The sequence below is a fragment of the Sinohyriopsis cumingii genome, chromosome 8 (assembly GCF_028554795.1).
Source record: "Sinohyriopsis cumingii isolate HCF-2022 chromosome 8, ASM2855479v2, whole genome shotgun sequence".
NCBI classification, from domain to species: domain Eukaryota; kingdom Metazoa; phylum Mollusca; class Bivalvia; order Unionida; family Unionidae; genus Sinohyriopsis; species Sinohyriopsis cumingii.
The window spans coordinates 45,418,590-45,440,552 of NC_142968.1; the positions used below are offsets into that span (position 1 = coordinate 45,418,590).

Sequence of the window (21,963 nt, forward strand, 5' to 3'; positions counted from 1 at the left end):
ACAACGATGGAAGAGACTAGCCAAATCGAACGTTTCGTCAGAGCTTTGCGAGGGGTCATTAGAAAATTCTCTTCAGACCAACCCACGGACTACTCTCCTTCCTTTCGAGATAAAAGTCAAGATACTTGCTATATCTGTCAGAAGAAAGGGCATTGGTCTTCAGAGTGTCCAGACCGTCAAAAAAGAAAAAAAAAACAGGGGCTAAAAAAGACAAAAGTCAAGATACCTGTTATTATTGTCAAGAAAAAGGACATTGGTCTCCAGATTGCCCAAAAAAGAAACAAAAGGAGTCAGAAGAAAAAAGGGATTCTTCAGAAGAAGAGAGAGATTCTTCAGAGGAAGAGAGGGATTTTTCAGAGGAAGAAAGCAGACAGGTGAAGAAAAAGAAACAGGAGAAGAAAAGAAGAAGGGAAAAAAGTGAGGAGGAAGAAGAGGAAAAGAGAGTGACGGTGAAGAAATTTAAAAAACAGAGAGACTAAACAAGGAGACAGAAGAAGTCAATGAACTTTTTATTAAAGTGTTGAGTTGTGAATTGTGAATTGGATTGTAACAATGGATAAAAGAATAAATTAATGATATAAGGTAAGTGTCTTTGAGTTTTGATTTTAAAATAAGAAGCTACACTCACGCACTCATACAAAGACACGTACTATAGGGGTAAGATGGGCTGTTTTCTTTTTTTGAGTTATTGGCAAATCGAAATTGTATTTCTTTTCGAGAAATGTGGGTGGCCCTGAAAAGGGCCTTTTTATTTTGGTGTAGGGGTGAGTTCAAGCAATCAACGTTAACTGCCTTAAGCCTTTGCCACGGCCAAGGCCTACTTCTGGACTGCGTAATGTTGATGATGATTGGATTGAAATCACTAAGGGTGGTACGGTAGGCTTAGTCACAAGGTTAACGTGTTTAGCTCGGGAAGGTCGTATACTCTTCGGTCGTAATAAAGAAGTCTGATACATTTGTTTCAGACTTCTTAACTCCGCTAAAATGTCCAACAGTACCGTGACCGTTTGATTTTCACCCTCTTGTTTCTTTGCTGCTACTTCTTCTTGCTCTTGTTGCTGTTATTTTTTTCTTACCTCTTCTTCTTGCTGCTGCTGTAGGAGAAAAGCTTGTTCCGCTTCCTTTTGTCGTTGTATAAATTTCTCCAATTCTTCTTTCTTTCTCTGTCTAAAATTCTCCACTTGCGGTAATGAAGAAGGTAACGAAGGTTCCGGAACAAATTCTTGCGAGGTAAGAAAATCCACAAAATCCCAATTCACCTCTTCTGAAAGTAAGTCCGGGTTCCCTTCGGCAGTCTCCCCTGCTGGTGCACCCCAATGGATCGTTTTCTGAGTTTCCGTCATGTTGAATCACTGTCACATAGATTGACTGCACACAAGCGCTAGCGAATCTATATAGACCACGTGACGTCACAGACTGCTCTCTTCGGATTGGATGCGGGCTGACTGAATTTTGTAACGCGTGTTTGGATTGGTGAATGAACTCAATCCGTTTCAATCCTTCCTCTACCTATAAATAAGCGCAGTTCACTGCATTGATTCACCTGTTCTCGTCGCTTCAAGATGTGGACCACAGTCGAATCATCCACCCTTGTGTCTTCCATGATGTTTAGGACGGACATGCTCATGTATGTCCGGTCCAAGTGGACCGTTGTCGACAAGTCAGACACCAGTCTGTGGATACGAAGAGTGTACGTGGAGAGACAAGGTTGCCTCAAGAGGACACTGATTTATGGCCCTCGAGTAAGACGCAGCTTGAGGACAAGAAGATGCCGCAGATGCCCTTTATGTTAAGGGCATATTAACATAAACCCAAAGGCCCTTTTCAGGGCCACCCATATTTCTCGAAAAGAGAATGACTTTCAATTGCCTACCCCTTTTTTAAATTTAAATTTAAATTTAAATTTAAAAATTTTTTTTAAAAAAAAATAAAAAAAATCCCATGTTCAATTCCCCTTGTCCCTAAATAGACCCACACTTTATTCCCCCCATGTTCAATTCCCCTTGAGGCTATAGTGGCCCAAGACTTTTTCCCATGTTCAATTCCCCTTGAGGCTAGAGTAGCCCAAGACTTTTTCCCATGTTAAATTCCCTTGAGGCTATAGTGGCCCATGGTTTTTCTCCATGTTAAATTTCCCTTGAGGCTATAGTGGCCCGGGGGGGGGGGGGAGGGTCTGTAATGCTAATTCCCATTGAGGCTAAAGTGGCCCCATTCACTACTAGTGCAGGAAGGTTGCCATGCATCGAAAATCTGTAGCCCCAGTGACACAGGCCAATATTGAGACACACAGACTGCAGACACTTAAAAGGAAAACATCTACCTGCAAATTCTGTACCAAGCATGGAGAAAAAAGACGTAAAGAAAAAATTGGGCTGTGTCGTTTGCAACGTCCATTTATGCTGCATAGAATGTCACAGCCTGTTTCATCAAAGAAAGGTCATGGCAGAGGAGTAGCTGTGATGTGCTCCAATACAATTATAGTTTTTTCTTATTCTCATGTTTGTTTGTTTTGTTCATCAACGTGAAAGTCTGAGAACAAGTGATTTGCTAAATAGTTCATATTTATATTTTAAATCAGCTCTTCAATGAAATGAAACATTAGCTAATTAAGTTTTTTTTTCCTCCTCTCACAGCAGATATAATTACATTTCCTTGACCACATCACTAATGACAAATAACAAGAACTCACTATGAAATATTTTTAATAACATTTAATAAGGCCATGTATGGAAAGCAGGCCAAGTCAATGATAAACTTTATCAAATATTTTTCTGTGAAGGACATTGAATTAGTCACACGTAAAGTACGAGTAATTTCAAGCTCCAAAGATGTAATAAAATCAAAAAATGTGATGCTGAATTTCATTGTTTACGACAAAACAGTACCTGAGTTTTTCATCGATGATGAAATGAATCATTAAAGTACATCCCTTTATTTGGGGGGGGGGGACACCAGACAGATCCCCCCCACTTAGCCAATGAGTAAATGTTTTTATGTGTTTCTGATTCCCCCCGATATGTTGCAGTGTGTTTTTTATTCAAAAGAATTTGGTTCAAAAATTTAGTAATTTTTGCCTGGGTATTTTAAATCCCTAGTGTCTCCAATAGGTTTGTTTTTCCGAGTAGGTTTTCATCACCTATCTCGAAATCCCGCTCCTATTTTATTTTGTGACCTTGGCTAGAGGTCCCTATATCCCGTGTCTGCTATTAGTGTTTTTGCTATTTGTGTGTGCTATAATTGTTTTCCTGTAGGGATAGCCATATATCTTATTATTCCCATTTGTCTTATGATCCTTATTACCGGATCTTTATTATTTTGTTCCAAAAATCTATTCAGAGATTAATTGATTACATTTTGGAATTTTTTGGTGAAGTAGCTGTGTGTTACATTTTATTCAGAAAAATTTCTGTTGTTGTTTTAAAGTGCGTTATATATGTGTCGCTCTTCACAGTTTTTGTATATATTTATCCAATTTCGAGTGAGCTCTGCATTTTCTTTAATGTTTTATACTTCACTCCATCGAAATTGTTGCTTATATTAAATCATTACTTCCGAAATCAGAAAGTCTTTCGTAGTGTGGTTTTTATTAAAAAAAAAAAAAAGATTAAAAAAAAAAATCCAAGAGGAGGGAGGGGGGCGGCTAGTGCGAGTGCAAGTCTTAAGGTAACTATCACACGGATAGTTTTCAATACACTCGCTCCTCCGCCTTAAGTCCCAATTATTATAACCTGACCACATGCATCCATCGTTTTCATAATATAGTTACTAATTTCATATAAAGTCTTTTTTTTTTTAAATTACCATCTAAATATAAAATATTTTGTTTCTCATACATAGTATTTTTCCTAATCTCATTTATAATTTTTGTACGATCTTCTAATGTATTTTTACATTGTAGCATCACATGAAATTTATTAAAAGGTCCTATTCTACACAGTGGACATTTTGGCGGTACTCGAACCATACGCCGTCTCACTGCAACCTCTCCCGTCAACCATGCATTGTGCATGTATTTGAAGCAGAGGCTTGGATTTTCAATGATCCTAATTTTTTCCAGTTTCCCCACGCCCTATCCCAATTTACATATGTATTATCTTTTTCTATTGTACTTTTTATGTTTTTTGTCATTTCTTCCCTAATCCAATTATAAGTTAAATGTTCTTCTTTGTCCCATAATTCCTTTCTATCTCTATATTTTAGGATTAATTCTTTATCACTCCTATATTTCCTTCGTATTTCTAACTGTTTACATAGTTTATTATTTTGTTATCACACGGATAGTTTTCAATACACTCGCTCCTCCGCCTTAAGTCCCAATTATTATAACCTGACCACATGCATCCATCGTTTTCATAATATAGTTACTAATTTCATATAAAGTCTTTTTTTTTTTAAATTACCATCTAAATATAAAATATTTTGTTTCTCATACATAGTATTTTTCCTAATCTCATTTATAATTTTTGTACGATCTTCTAATGTATTTTTACATTGTAGCATCACATGAAATTTATTAAAAGGTCCTATTCTACACAGTGGACATTTTGGCGGTACTCGGACCATACGCCGTCTCACTGCAACCTCTCCCGTCAACCATGAATTGTGCATGTATTTGAAGCAGAGGCTTTGGATTTTCAATGATCCTAATTTTTTCCAGTTTCCCCACGCCCTATCCCAATTTACATATGTATTATCTTTTTCTATTGTACTTTTTATGTTTTTTGTCATTTCTTCCCTAATCCAATTATAAGTTAAATGTTCTTCTTTGTCCCATAATTCCTTTCTATCTCTATATTTTAGGATTAATTCTTTATCACTCCTATATTTCCTTCGTATTTCTAACTGTTTACATAGTTTATTATTTTTAAAAATGTCATTTCTATTTCTCATTGAGAATCCATAACGATATATATAAATACCTTCCCATGGACTCTCTGGCTCTGCTCTTACTCTCTTAAGTCTATTTAAAAAATTTCCTACTTTTATTATAGTGGGGCTGGGGAGTCCTACCCCCCCCCCTTCTTGAGCCTTATACAATATATCCTTCTTTATATAGTGTAACTTAAAATTCCATATATAATCAATTATAATTTTATCTAATGTATTTAGAATTTTACTATTTATATCAATAGATTTTAAAAAATAGTTCATATGTACATACATATACGTTTTTGCTACTTGAGTTTTTTCCCATTAAACATAATAGCGTTAGAGCCCAGGTTTTCACATTTGATTTGATTGCTTCTTTTATCTTTTTACAGTTTTCCTTCTCTGCATTTTCTCCAAAATAAACCTCTAACGCTTTAACCTGCTTTTTAATTAAATGTGGGGGTAATCCCGAGTAATTACCTTTCCAGTTCCCTATTTTTAGTATCTCAGTATTTTCATGGTTAATCTGTGATCCTGACGCTTTACTAAACTTTTCAAATTCTTTAGTCAGGTGTTTAAAGGAATTTGCATCCTTTATAAAGTTAGTACAATCGTCAGCATGTTGTAACATCTTGACTTCCTCCTTATATTCGGTATTTTTATACCTTCAATTTCTTTGTTCAGTTGAATTTTTCTATTTAAGATTTCAATTGCTATTACGCATAGTAGCACAGATAGTGGGCATCCCTGCCTCACTGATCTTTTAATTTCGAATTTTCCTGTTTTAGCTCCGTTTACCTGTACTCTTGAGGTTATTCTGCTGTACAGGATTTTAGTTCATTTTTGGAAGTTATCTCCAAAATCAAATTTTTCTAGTACTTTATGTACATAGTTATGTTCTAATCTGTCAAAAGCTTTTTCTTGGTCAAAAAGTACCATGGCAGCTTTTTGTCCGGTATCATTTATATGTTCAATAATACTTTTTATACTTAAAATGTTATGTTGTATGTCCCTTCCCTTAGGTCCACACGTTTGATTTGTATTAATTATATTCCCCATTCCCTTTTTTATCCTATTTGCTAATATTTTGCTAAGTATTTTATAGTCAGTATTTAGGAGGGAGATGGGCCTCCAGTTTTTAAGCTCTTTCCTATCACCCTTCCCTTTGTATATTATTGTTATTATTCCCTCCCTCATACTCTCTGTCATTGCATCATTTCTTAATAAAATATTGTTATAGAACCATTCCAGGATTTGCGACAGCTCTCCACAGAATTTCGTATAGAAATCCGTGGTGAGCCCATCTCCTCCTGGAGATTTCCCTTTAGTGAGGTCTCGGATACTTTCTATTATTTCCTCTTGTGAGATTAAACTATCACATAAGACTTTATGTTCTGATAGGATTTTCTCACATTCGATATCTTTTAAGTAGTCATCTATTTCTTTATCCTCTATTTTTTGTGATATGTATAATTTAGTATAATATTCTTCTATATGTTTTATAATTTCATTTTTATCAGATGTTGTTTTGTCATTATTAATTTTTATAGCATCTATTATTTTCTCTCCCCCTCTTCTAATTTCCTCTCTCCTATATAATCCTCTCGGTTCTTTGTATACCTTCGTAAATTTTCCAGCTCTTATTTCATAACCCCTTATTTTTTCCTCTTCTATAGTATTTAGTCTATCTTTAAGTTTAGTTTCAAGTTCTATTGGATTTTCTTTATTTAATTGAAATTTAATGGCTTCTTTTCTAGTTTTAATTTTATGCTCCTATCTTTTGCAAATTTAATTCCTACCATTTTAAATTTTATTTTCAATTCATCCCATTCTTTAATTATGTCTAAATTCCCTTTTTCTATAATATTATTTATTAATTTTTTAATTTCTACAATAAAATTTGGATCTTCTAATATTTTGTTGTTAAGTTTCCAGGTCCCTTTTCCCCATTTATTTTCATTTGGCACAGTTAATTTTATATATATTAATTTGTGGTCTGATATCTTGTAATTTACTATTTTTGCTTCTTTATAATTACTCTCTTTAAAATTTGTGCATAAAAATTTATCTATCCTACTCCCTTTATTTTGTCTGTATTCAAAAGTATATTCTTTTCTTAACAAGTTTAGTTTGCGATATATATATCCGTAAGTTTATGGTCCTTAGTAAAATTTTTCATTATTAGTTTGCATTTCGAATCATCAATAGGTAAACCCCCTTCTCTGTCAATATCTTCTTCTGCCCAATTGTAGTCCCCTCCTATTATTATATTTTCCATGTTATATTGCTCGATATATTTAGTTAAATTATTTATAAAAATATGTTTTCTTTTGTTATCTGCTGGTACATAAATATTAATCAAATGTATTTTCCCAAATTTTAGATGAATCATCCTACCTTTAAAACCATTCCCCTCGTTTACCCTTTCCCAATTACAACCAGGTTTGTTTTTAACTAAAATGCCCCCCCCCCCCCATATCATTTCCTTCATAGTCATTTTTAAATAAAATACCATTTAAATAATTCTCGCAATATGCTTTTATATTATCAGTAAATCCATTGTGAGTTTCTTGAAAGAATAAAATATCGTACTCTAAATTTTTACCAAATTTGTTAATTTTTTCTTTATTTATTCCGTTTACATTAATTGATAAGACTTGGAAGTTCATTTCCTCCATTTTTTCCGCTTCTCCATGGTGTCGCATTATGTTTTTTCTATTTTAATTTGTATATATTTTGTTTTGAATTTGATTATTTTATATAGATTTGGAAATTTTCATGTTGGGGTAGTACCCCCCCCCCCCCCGTAGTGTTGTTTGTATCGTTCGATGATGTTTCCGTCAGATTTGTGTTATTTTCCGTTGTTTCAGTCTCTGTTCTCATCGTGGTCGTCGTTTCCTCCATACTCTCGTATTCGGATTCTGTTTGGTTGCTTTTTTTCTTCATCATCATCATTTTCCATTTCATTTTTAGTCAAATTTTCATCCCTTATCGTTTCTCTCTTTTTCTTTTGCGCCTGGTTTTCCGTTTCTATCTCCTTTTCTTTGTGTGGCTTAGTATCTATATTTACTTGTTCTGTTTCATTTTCCTTTTCCCGTGGCGAATCAGTCCCGCTTTCCGCCTTTCTTTTCTTTCTGTTTCTTCTTGAGATTGGTGTTGATGTTAATGGTGTTGTTTGTTCTGAATCTGTTAAATCTGTTTCTTCTTCTTCCAATATTTCTTCTTCCTCCAGTCCTGTAAATCTATTTTTGGTCGTAATTCCTTCTTTTGCTGGTGTTGTTGTTGCTCCTGTTCTGTTAGGGCTTAGGATTTGTTGCCACTCTAGCGACGATTGTAGGTCCTGGATTCCGGTCAAGTCAATTTCTGGTAGCGAAGTGTTGGTATCTTCCTCTTCATTTCCTTTCTTTACCTCCCTTATCTTTTTGATCATTTCCAAAAATTTCTTTTTGTTGTTGCCACAACTGTTGTTGTTTTTGTTGTTGTTGTTGTTGTTTTTCTTCTTGTTGTTGTTGGGCTGTATTTCCTGAGATATTCTTTGGAGATACTACTCTACTGGCGCATGTATTAGTCTCTCCATTTTTTCCAGATTGGGGTCCTTGGCTTGGGCAATCACGTGGCCCATGGCCGGTCTGACGGCATATTGGACAGCTTCTGTCGTTTTTCCGATCCTTTATACCACGTTTTCAGTTTGAATCCTAACACGTAGAAAAAGATCGGTATTTTTTTGGCATCCTCCCTGTTAACGTACATGGTCCTATTCCCCGATTTTATTGGAGCAAAGCCCCAGACCGTCGCCATCTTGTGTGTTACTATGTTTACTCGGAACTTTTTCTTTATTTTCAATTTCAACTCTTCACTGTCCACTTCCAGTGGGAGCCCCATCACTTGTATTTCTGTAAGTTTCGGCTCTATTTGTCTTATGAATGGTTCCGTTGTTATCACTGTGGCTTTTGTTCCTTTTATTTCTATCTCTCCCGGGTCTAGTAGAGGTACTTGATCTTTTGTGTAGAGTACGTATTTGTTGATTCCGGCATGTTGGAGTCCATCGATTTTTCCAATGTTGACTCCCATTGTATTTAATGCTGATAGAACTTGCCTGTTTAGGCGCTGTGGGTGCCGCTCCAAAGTCAATAGTTTGGCAACCGGCTGGGTGGCTAACAATTAATTTGTTGTCTTCAACTCTTGTTTGAAAGAATTTCCCCAGCTTCGATCCTCTCTGAACTGTGTTTACTTGCTTGGTTTGTAAATCCATTGTTTTGGCTATGATGTGAGCTAATTTCACAAGGTGGGTCGCACACCACTATTATTTGGCTAATACAATCCTAGATGCTATTTAATGAGTTTAGAGGCGGTGATGCCTATCCAAAGAGATTATCAAAATGTTAATACTACACTTATTGATAATATTTACCTAATTTACGTAGGCAAGTCAAAGCATATATATGTAATGGTACAAAAGTAAGATACCTATTAGTCTCCCAATAGATACTAGTACACAAAACGTTAGTATAAGATACTAATGCAAACAAAATTGCATACACATAAATATCTCACACAAAATTCTCTTACCCACTGGTACACTGATTATAATCCAAACTGGTTATACTTCTTTACCACGACTAGACATGTTCGGTAGTTCAATGCAACTGAATCTAAAGTACATCCTTGCATGAAATATATTCCTATATCCAAATGAATCACATTACGACCAAGAGTAAAATGGCGCCACGCATGCCATGTGGGTGTATCTATTTTTAGAAACGGGGATTTTCTTAATATGACCACTCACTTTTTAATTATGTTTTTTAAAAAAACTATTGATAATTATAGGTTGTAATAATTTGTATATAATGATAATATTATTTCTATTTGTTAGATATGATTTTCCTGGCTGTGTTATGTTATTATCATTACAAAATGAGTGATATGAAAAAATAACCTTGACCTTCTATACCACATTGATTTATCCAACGTCGCATTGTGTAATATATTTCAGACTATTATTTTTTAAAGAGCTAAATATTTAATCAATGAATGTTTATGTCATGTTTCTTAAGAATTTTATATATTCCTTAATGTATATGCCAAATGAATTATAATTAGTTTGTCTAATGAACAGGCACTGCCTAGATAATGCGATGTCCGCCATTATTACGTTTCTGCCTCTTGTCACATTCACTTATGACTTCTAACTGATATTACGAAGACTATAGCGCGAACACGGCAGTGAAATATTTTAGTTAAATATTTTCAACAATAATTTCACCAAGTATGCTGATTAAATACATGTTTGTATTTACATATTAATGTTTAAAGATTCGAAGCACAAGTTGCAGTGATTAAAACAAAACAAGTTGTGCTTCGATAGTTGTTTTTATCACGAAATGATGACAAATAATAACTTACAGTAATCCGGCATTAATAACAAATGCAGACTTTTGGTAAAAATGATTTAGGTTATTTTGAGGCTATTCCAGGAATGCGAGAATAATCTTTTTTAGGATGACGTTGATTTACGGTTTATGTGGGGTTTTTTTTATGGGAAGTAAGAGTATGACGTCGCGAACGTCATATGGGACGCACAGGTAAGAGGGTTAGATTTTTATATGGGAAGTAAAGGGTTAATTAACATGACTTGACAGTGTTTTTTGTCGTCTTCAAGCAGTTCTGACAACAGGCGATATCTGTGAATATGATTAAGACTTTATTCAAGCATTTTCATTGGTTAAAATCATATCATTTGATGCAGAAACTAGAAGCATCAAGTAAAATAAATCTCCTGCCCATATGGTGGCAGAATGTAATTCAAAGTTGAGCATTTGGAATTTCCTAGAGTTTTATACTTTTTGTAATTAAAACCGCATAAGGATTGAAATTTATGCTGATTGAGAGTTATTTACCGGAGTAATGAATTGAATAATTCATGTTTTATGTCTTAGAAAAATGTTTTAAAACTATCTTGCCCAAGTCATAATATTTTGAGTATTCCATCTGTTTATATGAATCAAAATGTGGTCATGAATTTTATGGTCAAGTCATTTTATTTAAAACTGTACCAACCAGACCATGAAAGCATAGTCTGTAAACAGACATTGAAAAGACCTGCCAACTCTTACGATTTTGCTGTAAGTCTTAACGAAAATTATCCTTTAAATACGGACTTACTGCATACTAGCAAAAACTACAGAAAAATGATCATTGCCGAAAAAGCAGGATAATTGGTTCATCCGTGTTTTATTTGGATCCGGGTTTCATCTTAGAATTAGTAAAATTAGTCAGGGGACCAGACAAACTTTACAACAGCACCCCAGATGATTTAAACTGCACCTATTTGTTCATGCGAAGTGTCTGTATAATCAAACTGTTGATTATAGATTTTTTTAAATGGCGTCCAGAAAGCAATGCATGTTGAAGACGAAAGGGAAAATAAGATTCTAGAAAGGTGTTAATAATCATCACAGAAGAATAAAAAGGATTATTCAGATTCTTGTGAATAAAAGCTGGAAGGGACACAGTTACGTTAATTGGACATCACATGCCAATTTGAGTATGTCTCGTGGCGGGAGATATGAATGCCATCGTCATGTGCAATGGAAAAGAATTTCCAAGAATTATGTCAAGTTGAGAGATAGCAACAAGCCATTGAGCTGCATAGGGTTTGGAACTAGAGTTTGTGCAACTGTACTAGTGGTAAATAAAGTCTATGTGTACTTTACAAACTTTTCAGTTGAACATAATATTTAATGTTGATGCTTCAAACTTTTAATTACATTTTCCAGCTTTACAATAGCAGTTATTGATGTTTTGCTACACCTTACTGAAAACTGGTCAATCTTATGGGAAAAAAAATCAACTGCCTTACTGAGACAAACTCGTCAGGGTTGGCAGGTCTGCATTGGAAAATATTTTCACATTTAGCCAATTAACTATTTTTTATAATTATGTCCATGTACTTTTTGGAACAATAAATGTTATCTTGTTGTTCTTATTTTGTTGTCTCCAGAATGCAGTCTGTCTCCATATCCAGAGGTTTTATATGCATTGCCAGATCGAGGCCTTCAAGGGCCCTAATCTCTGAAAGTACTATGCCCCCCCCCCCAATGTAAAACTATATTTAAACAAAACAATATTAAACTCTAAAAAGGTGGGAACATACCAGTGTTGCCAACATTCTAAATCAAAATACTCATACATGCAGATCGAAATGGTCACATATAATTCATTCAGTTTTATCATCAACAATTAATTTGAATTGTTTTATGGTGCCCCTGTTAGGTCTGTTCTCATAAGCACATGTTTAGCGTGCATTATGGGTAATCCAGCACTGTTTATATGTCCTAGTTTCAAAATTAACATCTTAATATAACCAGACTCTTAATGATACACAGCGTATAAACTGCCACATATTGCTCACTCGCTTCATAGATTTTGACAAGAAAATAAGGATGTTATTCAACATCACTTCTGATTGAGTTATCAGTCAGAGCTAGTGCCTCAGCATTGGAGATAAATAGTTGTTGTTGTAGGGTTTAACGCCATTTTGCAGCACACGATAGGCTATACATGGCGGCCAGTATTAATGGTGGAGGAAAATCCCGGGAAAACCCTGGAAAAAACCACCGACCCACGAGAAGCAACTGGCAAGCTTTCTCACATACCCATATTAGTCGAATCCGAGGCTCGAACCCATGCAGACAGAGGTGAGATGGTAATGATCCGTAACGGAGAGTACTTTAGACCACTCGGCCACTTGGGGCCCCTTCAGTAACCTGAGATAAATAGTAAGTTCATTATTAATTTGAATATTAATACGTTTCACACAAACAGGAAGCTGTTTTATATTTCAGCTGCTATTGAGCAAAGTAGATACTAGTAACCTATAAGGCACTTTGTACCCTATCCTACCAATCAACATCAGAGACGATTTCCTAATCTTTGCAGGGTTAGGATCATCTAGTGCTACCTTTGCCTGTCAGTTCATGCATGTCATATTGCATTTGTTCTTAATAATTTGAAAAAATTCTAATGTATTGAAATATATGAAGAACTCACTTTTTTGGAATTTTTAAGCTGTAAAACTAATTTTAATTTTAAAATTGAAGTTCAGAACCAGAAACTAGAGGATGTGGAAGCAATGATTTTCACTTAAGACAGCACTCAAGATGTAATATAGCAATTAAGGGTTTTTGTGTCCAGCCATATACTTACATTATATGCATTCATGTTTCCTTCTTTCATGACCGCAATTTAATTCTTTTGATGTGGTGGTGGTGGTGGTGGGGGTGTTTCCTAAAAAATTACCAGCAGCTTGAAAAAATATTCCTGTTCAGATTTATAGGGAGAAAAATATAAACTTATATCATTGATATTAGTTGAAAGAATTATCTTGAAAGGAAAGGAAAAAGAAACATCCTGTCTCTAAAGAAAATCACAACCCCCCCCCCCTTTTTTATAATTTATCAGTTTAAAGATTTATATGAACTGTGTAATTAAAATTGAGCATTTCTTTTGACTAGCGTATTTTATCTTTATCTGATGATAATTTTTGTTGAACTGAAATAATGGATAAAATTAGTTCTTTATCAGTGTACACATCGGAGCAAGACGCCACAGCACCCTACCCCCAGGGATGATATAGTCCGTTCTAATGGGTCTGTGTATGTGAAATTTACCTTGGCTCAAGATTAATGCAGCATGTCTGTCAGTATGTTGAGCTTTTTACCTTTAACCATGCCCACCTCATTGGTATTCCAGGCATGCAGTAATTAACCCTGTCGTAGATAGGATACAGCACTTACGTATATAAACAATTGCAAAACTGATTTGTCAATTAAGGGATGAACCATTTCATTTTGGGGAAAGGCAGATAGAGAGAAGTTTGGTTTTAAAAAATGTCTGGCCACCAGATAGATTCAAGACAATGTTTCCTCCTGTTCATAAAAAAAAGAACAAACTAATCACATCCATTTGTCTCAAACATTATCTTGAGGTAAATAAAAGAAAAATGCCTGGCCCCCAGAGATCTTGATGAAAATAGATTTGCCCCAATGTTATTTAAATGAGAAGGGAAAAAACACATTCTAAGTATATCCATTATATTAATTTAAAAATGCATGTTAAGTTAAATGTTAAGAATAAAATATATCCTGGATGAAAAGAGAATTCCGAACCTCACAATCAACCCCACAGCTAAAATCACATGTCCGATTCCTATGAAAAGAAATTGTAACCATAAAATACAGCCAACATCTACATTAATGCTGCTACGCCACGTTAGTAAAACGCTAAAATTTTAAACCAACATGTAGATGCCCAGTAAACAACCTTCGATAGTGATATTTGGTACAAGTTTTGTATGCAATTAATTGTAATATACTGCGGGTGTCACTGTAGGTCAGCCCTTGATATCTAGTATTAAAGGTGAACTGTCAGTTTCTCTGCAGAACGTTGGCATCTATATATGGAGTGGAATTGTCCATAAATTTTGAAATTCCAGGCAGGTATTGTACAATATGAGAATACACGTTTGTGACTGAAGGAAAGTGATGGAAATAGACACGTTATCTGAATAATCTCGCTTTTGCGATCTTAACGGCACTTTCAACACCTGATTATAGCATGTCGAGGAAATGGGAGTATAGTGACATTCGCAAAAACGCAGAGGTAGCCGACACAGGCTGGCATAGATGGATCTCGAACCCTCAACCCTTGGATTACGAATCCATCTGCTCGAATATTGACCGTATATAACTCTGACCGGCCTGTGTCTGAACAAAATTAGGAATGAACACATATTGCGTTAGTTATAAAAACCCAGGTGCCACTATTTCGTTTCAAAGATCGATCATGAAATTTGGACCCGTAAAAAGTGAAAACATGGATTAAAAGAAGAAAAACTTGTGAAGGATAATTGCTGTTGCTTATGGAGGTGGGGAGGGGGCGAGATAGTATTTTTTTAAAACCTAAATTTTAACATTATCGGCTATATCTTTCCGAGGAGTAAAGATATATAACGCACATAAATGATGCTAATGTTCTCTTGAATCGGTATGTTTATACCTATGCACCCCCTACCCCCACTTAAAATATATGCACATAGGTATTGAAAAGGTTTTATATTATACAGCGGTTCACAAACGCACAACCTCCCCCACATATACAACCCATTCATTTGAATTCACGAGCATTCGCGTTATAATGAGTTTCAATGCATTATGCAATAGGCAGTTATGGGACCAAGGTAGAGTTTTATAATGAGGGAAAAGCTGTATTCTGCACGTAACTCATTATTGCACGATTGTTCATTGTTTTGGAATAGCCTGCCCTCGACCAATCATAATTTTACTAAGGGTCGATTTAATTTACATCGAAATAACAATTATACGCTTACCGGATATTCCTTTAGTCTTCGAGTTCATTCAAGACAGTGGTGACTTTAGAATTTATTCGTACATTTATATTGAAATTAGTGTTACAAATGAAACCACATGTTTATATATATATATATATATATATATATATATATATATATATATATATATATATATATATATATATATATATATATATATATATATATATATATATATATATATATATATATCAGTGAGCTAAAAAGTTGCTAATCGTGGTCTAGACATTGTCTGATTACAAAGGTGAAATATAAATTCTGTATAAACTGAAGACACGTGCCAAAGCATTCATTCAAGTATGGCAACGGTAATTGGACTGAATGCTGAAATCAAAAGTGTAAGACATTAGTTCGATGCAAAGGTACGAGCTGCCACTATTATAACGACACGGTATTGAGACGATTTTGCACCTTCAGCCTCTGGAAACCCGTTTTAACGGCTACTGTATTCTAAAAACAACTACTTAAAAGACGTGCTAATAGATGGCCACCGCTGTTAAGATGACAAACGAACTATTGTTCTGTTTGTAGCAAATTGTGTGCACGGTTTAGTAGTAGATTGAGGAGAAATAAGTGGAGGTGCTACTCCATCAGAAGAGAATGCTGATTCTTTCGTTGGCGGAATTAAAAATTCTTCATGAATGCAATCTTATCAAAATCAGATCTCCACTGTCCTGGGCGAAAGTGAAGCAATCTGATTTTAATCAGATTGTACATAAATAATGACAATTATTTGCTTGAGATAGTCCAAGAAGCAACAGCAGTATTGCTTTGAATTATTGATAGTGCATGAACCTATCTTTTGAGAATGTCCAGACAGGTCGTTTCGGTCCAAGCTAAATATTTAATTTATTTATTTTGGGTAGAGTACCATCCTCTAAACCATTAGCAAAAACATATATAAGGGTCTGTTGAACGCTAAATACTCTCGTTTGACGTATCTGAATTGGAATTTTCCCACAAGCACTCTTCACGTCATTGTTTCACAACTTAGAAGCAGATGTACTTATTTGTGCCTTGCATCATAAACAGATTGCATAATATTTTAAACTTTGATTAATTCTAGCTATTCCCTTATCGGTTAACCAGTATCAATATTTCAGAAAGAAACAAGTCTAGCATATAGAATCAAATTTGTCATAGAATTTATTTCATCAGCTGATAATATTATCAAATATTCAACAATATCTGCTCCATAAATACATTTAAGCAGGCGTTGGTTCACCAGAACCTTGGTGTACAGTTTTATCTTCTTCTGGCCAGTCTCCGATCAAATGGTTTTTCCCCTTAAGGTATATCCAGTCATGACGTGATGAAAGTTTAAAACTGTGACATATAAAATATATTGATATTAAAGGCGTTGCCATTTCATTTGAATTATCGTTATTGCAAGACGTTTTATATCCAGACAGCAGTTTGTGTACCTGGGAAAATTCCCCGTTTGTACACTGAGTTCCCTAAATCTGGTAAGTGTTTGCCAGTTACACACCATTACGAAATCCTACAAACAGAGTTGCCATTCATACTGCTCACAAAATTGATTATGTCAAAATTTCAAGTCACGACGTGCTCTGCATTTGTTAATAGAGCCATCACTATAAATCTTTAGAGTGTATTTGCCACAAATGTCTAATGGCTTTAATAAATTTAGGTTCAGTAAAAATATCGAATGAATATGCCATGTTTACATGGTGTGTTAATCAATTTCCTTTACTAATTTCACTGATAATAATAGTTCTAAATAAAAACAGATAATAATAGTTCTAAATAAAAACAATTCCCGCTCAGTAAAATGGGAATGTATACTACGTACCGTATACCAAATTATGGTGCCACTCTTTTGGGATAATTAAGTTAATTCAGTGGTTAAGTCATATGTACGAGTTGTGCACAATAAGAACCTAACAGTTAGTAGAATGTCTCTTATAAACAAAACATAGTTATTTTATAGATACCTACTAGAATCCACCTGGCAGGTTATTGATTTTTTTTATAAAAAAAATTGTATGAATCCTTATGTATTTTTTTAACTTAATTTATTTCAGAATCATGCACAGACATTTAACTTTTAGTTGTTATGAAATATATTTTGTTCATATTGTTCTAGCCTAATTTCGCTCCATGTATTGTTAGGTCATATCTAAGTTCTAAGAAGGTTAAAGAGAAATTACATGATTTATGTAACTGGTATGTAATCCATGTTATGTTAGAATAGAACATATTCAATTTGTAATTACATGTTTGCCTATTTCTCTGATTCTGCTTATAAATAATTGGCATTAACCCATATTGATCAAAGCCCTTATATTTTCCTTATTATAGGAAAACCGAAGCCTGTGACACTAAACTGAATTGCGGGACAAGGGTAAGGTTCTGAAGAAGCCTTTTTTAATCTGAAGTGACTCGTGTCAGATAGAACCCATGCCGGTCTCCATTTGGAAGATCTCTTTTCCGGAGAAGGTGACGGAGGCACAGTCAAATTAAAGTTGGGTCTGTTAATTCTGGACTGGAATCCTCCAATGTTGTCGACATGTACCATGTCTCCTCCGCTTCTCGAGTGACTACAGAAGTAATATAGTGTCAGCAATAATTAAAATGTAATATTTATGTTTAAAAAAGAGTACCTTAAATGGTACAATAGATACACGCCTGGTCAAAATATTCTGCGACAGCTATTTATTTCTTTTATTCTCAATAACCTGAACCTTTGACGTACTGAAACCAAAATATATTAACGCATCATTGGCTCAAAGGCAAGCTATCCTCTTAAAGTTTGATCATGATTTGTGGAATTGGAGTTATTTGTTAGAAAAAGTTTTCTTCCTTGGAGTCCCTCTAAAATGAGCTGTCTTAAATGTAAGCCAAACATTACAGTTAAGGCTTTTGGTACAAAAATATAGGTATTTTTTTCTTCTTTTTAAATGCTTAGTCTTTCTTTCAGTTCTTGTATCTTTGACCTTTGGACTCAGAAATAGATACGTACAATCGTCCAAAAACTTTTGTCAAAGTCAATAACTCCATATATTTTTGCCAATTTTACTTTTTAGAGTCACCGAGAGCCTGACTTCTGACCCTTGACCCCAAGATTAATAGGTGTATTTATTTTATATATATCTCAGATGCAAGTCAGTTTCAAATGTTGACCAAGGTCTAAGGAACACAAATCAAGCTTTTGTTAGGCAGCTTTCCTTAAACCAGTCTCTGTGACCTTGACCATTGATATTCTGAACCTGAAATCGATGTTTCATTCTTGCCTGAAATTCAAACAAGTTACAAAGTTTTTTTTTAAATACTGGGTGGTGATAAAAATAGATTCATTATGCGGAAACAGGACAGAGTTCGGACGAACGATCATCGTGAAATAATACGTACCGCGATATGGACGAGGTGTTAATATTATTGTGAATTTGGCCTTTTAAGTGTAATTGCATTTCGACTCTGTTTACTGTTTTAGGACATCCACATGTAATAATTTCTTTATTTCTCGATCTAATCTGTTAATGTCATCCTGTTTTCATTTTGTTGATTTTATATGTTACGTCTCACTATTTGTATTTTTTGTAATGTTTTCAATTTCTTCTATCAGGTTTTCTTTATTAAATTTGTCAGTGTTACAAATGACTTCATTTGAAATATTGATTGTACCATCTATCTGTGCATTTTAATTTCAGTCAATACAAAATGTCAAATAAAAATTCGGAGAAAATCGTGCTTAAGGTAGCGTGTTGTGCTTTGCACAGATGGTGCTTTTCCACATGAACAATTGCATCTTCACTGATGAGAAGTTCCGACCCGAATCTCTCACAAGTTGGATGGGTCTCTGCTACTTAGCAATCTGAGCTTATTTACCCTGCATATACGAGTGACACATTCCCTCGAGTTTTAGAGTTATTGGTCGCAACGACCCTTTGTCATCTCAGGTTAAAACAATGTCGCACTGAGAAGTCTTGAAAATGACCAATCCCACCACAACCACCAATGTCACATGAAAAAGTGTGCACTGCTGTAATAGGGCTCAACGCGGATCTTCGTGAGGTTAAGATAAATTTGATAAACAAAGTTTAAAAATTGAAACAACAATCTACTACTACTACTACTACTACTAATAATAATAATAATAATAATAATAATACTAAATTGATGTATATGCGGTCATTGGCATGTACATTGATTGTAAATTAAAGGTTATCAATATCACCCAATCAAATGTGTTAAGCCTGTATAGTGTAAGTCAGTCTATGTAGCCCAGTGGAAGCGATAACCATCTTCCACCTGAAATTCTATTTTGTTCAAGATATTTCTTCTTATCCATTTTCAGAAATTAGCCACAGGCAAAAATGTAGAAACATGTTTCGTCGTGTATCCAAAACAAATAATTTGTAAATATCAGTATAATCTCTCGAGACGCAAGGAGAAGGAGTGATGGCAACCAAATGACTGTTCAAAATCGCAGTTTGGGACTTAAAAAAACGAAATTTACACGTGGAGAAGGAATGATGATAACCGGCTGACTGTTAAAAAATAACCATTTTGGATATATTTTTATGCAGCCCATACAGTTTCAATAAATCCTGAATGCATATTGAAATGCAACGTTTTATTCAGCCTACACCGTTACAAAGGAATGATAAGCTTCGTAAGGACAGACTGACCCACAGGGACTATAACAAATCCACGCTCTTCGATGAAGTATGGGAATAACCATAATCAACATATAATTAATTAATAAATAAATAAATACCACAAATCAGTGACTTGCAATTTTAAATTCTCCTGGCTCCTTCATTCAAAACGTTGTCGTTGACTTTATCTAAACTCGTGCTGACATTGTCACTTCGAACCTGTTGATGTTGGTTACTACAAACATCTGTGAAAAACAAACAATCAAGGCATGCTAAATTCGTCGGTTAATACATCATCAAGTACTAGCTGGTGGGACAACAGAGCAGATAAAGTTCAGCACTGAAAGATGTCCATGGACCGTCGATAGCCTGTAGTACCCCGATAATCTCTTCTAACCGGACCACTGAAAGGTGTAAGGAACACTTCTCCAACCTACTGAACATGCCCTCCACCGTAGACTCTGCAACATTAGACGCAATTGTCCCGAAGTCAACTATTTCGGACCTGGACTTTCCCCCCTACCTCGGAAGAAGTCGAGCGAACCATCAACATGATCAGATCTGGCAATGCATCAGGCGCGGATTGAATTCATGTTAAACACTTCAAAGTAGCAATCCCTAAAGCACTAGAGACACTGTACAGCATCCCGATCAGCATTTAGGAGGAGGAGTCCATGCCACAGGAGTTCAAAGACACAATGAATGTCACCTTATACAAAAACAAAGGGAACAAAGCTGACTGCGGAAACTTTTGAGCATATCACTCCTATCGAATATAGGCAAGATTATGGTGCGCGTCCTTTTCAACCGTCTGATCGGCAATGTCTCGGAATCCGTACTGCCAGAGGCCCTATATGGATTCAGACCAGATCGGAGCACGATCGACATGATATTCACAGTAAGACAGATACAGGAAAAGTGCATTGGACAAAACATGAACTATTACGGTGTCTTCATAGAGCTCACAAAGGCCTTGTATACGGTCAACAGAGATGCACTATGGGTCATCTTAGCACTACTCGGTTACTCTAGGAAGTTCATTAAGATGATCCGTGTTTTCCACGTCGGCATGACGGGAATCGTTCTCTATAACGGTGATGTCTCTGAGCCATTCAACGTTCCTAACTGCATGAAGCAGGGTTGCGTTCTCGCCACAGTATTATTCAACCTCTTCTTCACATGTGACCTGAACCATGCTACACGTGATTTCCAGAAAGGAGTGTACATAAAGTACACACTGGATGGCTCTCTCTTCGACCTTTGTCGACTGAATGCCCGGTCCAAAACAATGGAGAAACTTATTCATGAAGCACTTTTCACGGATGACTGTGTTCTCGTGTCACACACCGAAGCAGATCTCCAGACTCTTCGGACTCAATATCAGTCTGAGCAGGACAGGGGTACTTCACCAACCTGTCCCAGGCAACATAGCGTGCCTCCCCCCCATGTGTCTATCGAAGCCACCCAGCTGAAAATTGTTGATCACTTCAAATACCTTGGAAGCATCATATCTTCCGATGGATCGTTAGACAAAGAGACAACGGCTCTCATCGTCAGCGCCAGTCAATCACTAGAACGTCTACACTCTCGCATGTTGAGCCACATGAATATTAAACTGTCCACCTAGATAATGGTGTATAAATCTTATATAACAAGCCTCCTATATGGATGTGAGACCTGGACAACATACAAGAAGCACATCAAGTTGCTTGAGCACTTCCACACGAGAGCCGTGCACTGGATTATGGGCATCAGTTGGCAAGACAGAGTGACGAACCTAGAAGTGATGCCTAGAGCAGGCTTAATCAACATCAAAGCGATGGTCATGACAGCCCAACTCCGTTGGACGGGTCATGTCATCCGTATGGAGGAGTATCGAATGGCACGTCAGATTTTGTATGGAGCTCTATCTAGTTATCACATATAAATTGGTCGCCCGAAGAAACTATTCAAAGACTCCATCAAGGAAGGCCTGAAATGCAGCTCGATTACTGTGACAGACCTCGAGTCCTTCGCTAAGGATAGATCTGGCTGTCCTAATGGGTGCAAAACCTTCGAGAA

General features: G+C 35.6%; 1 protein-coding gene across 1 annotated transcript; it reads left to right on the top strand.

Moving 5' to 3' along the window:
• Window positions 1-20,689: 20,689 nt before the first annotated feature.
• LOC149793412 (uncharacterized) lies at window positions 20,690-21,529 on the top strand. Its single transcript, XM_089968996.1, has one exon. The coding sequence runs from the start codon at window positions 20,690-20,692 to the stop codon at window positions 21,527-21,529; it is 840 nt and encodes a 279-aa protein (XP_089825122.1).
• The last annotated feature ends 434 nt before the right edge of the window (window positions 21,530-21,963 follow it).

Excerpts from the sequence above, each read along its gene's own strand:
- LOC149793412 (XM_089968996.1), top strand. The coding sequence starts at position 20,690 with ATGGTGCGCGTCCTTTTCAACCGTCTGATCGGCAATGTCTCGGAATCC.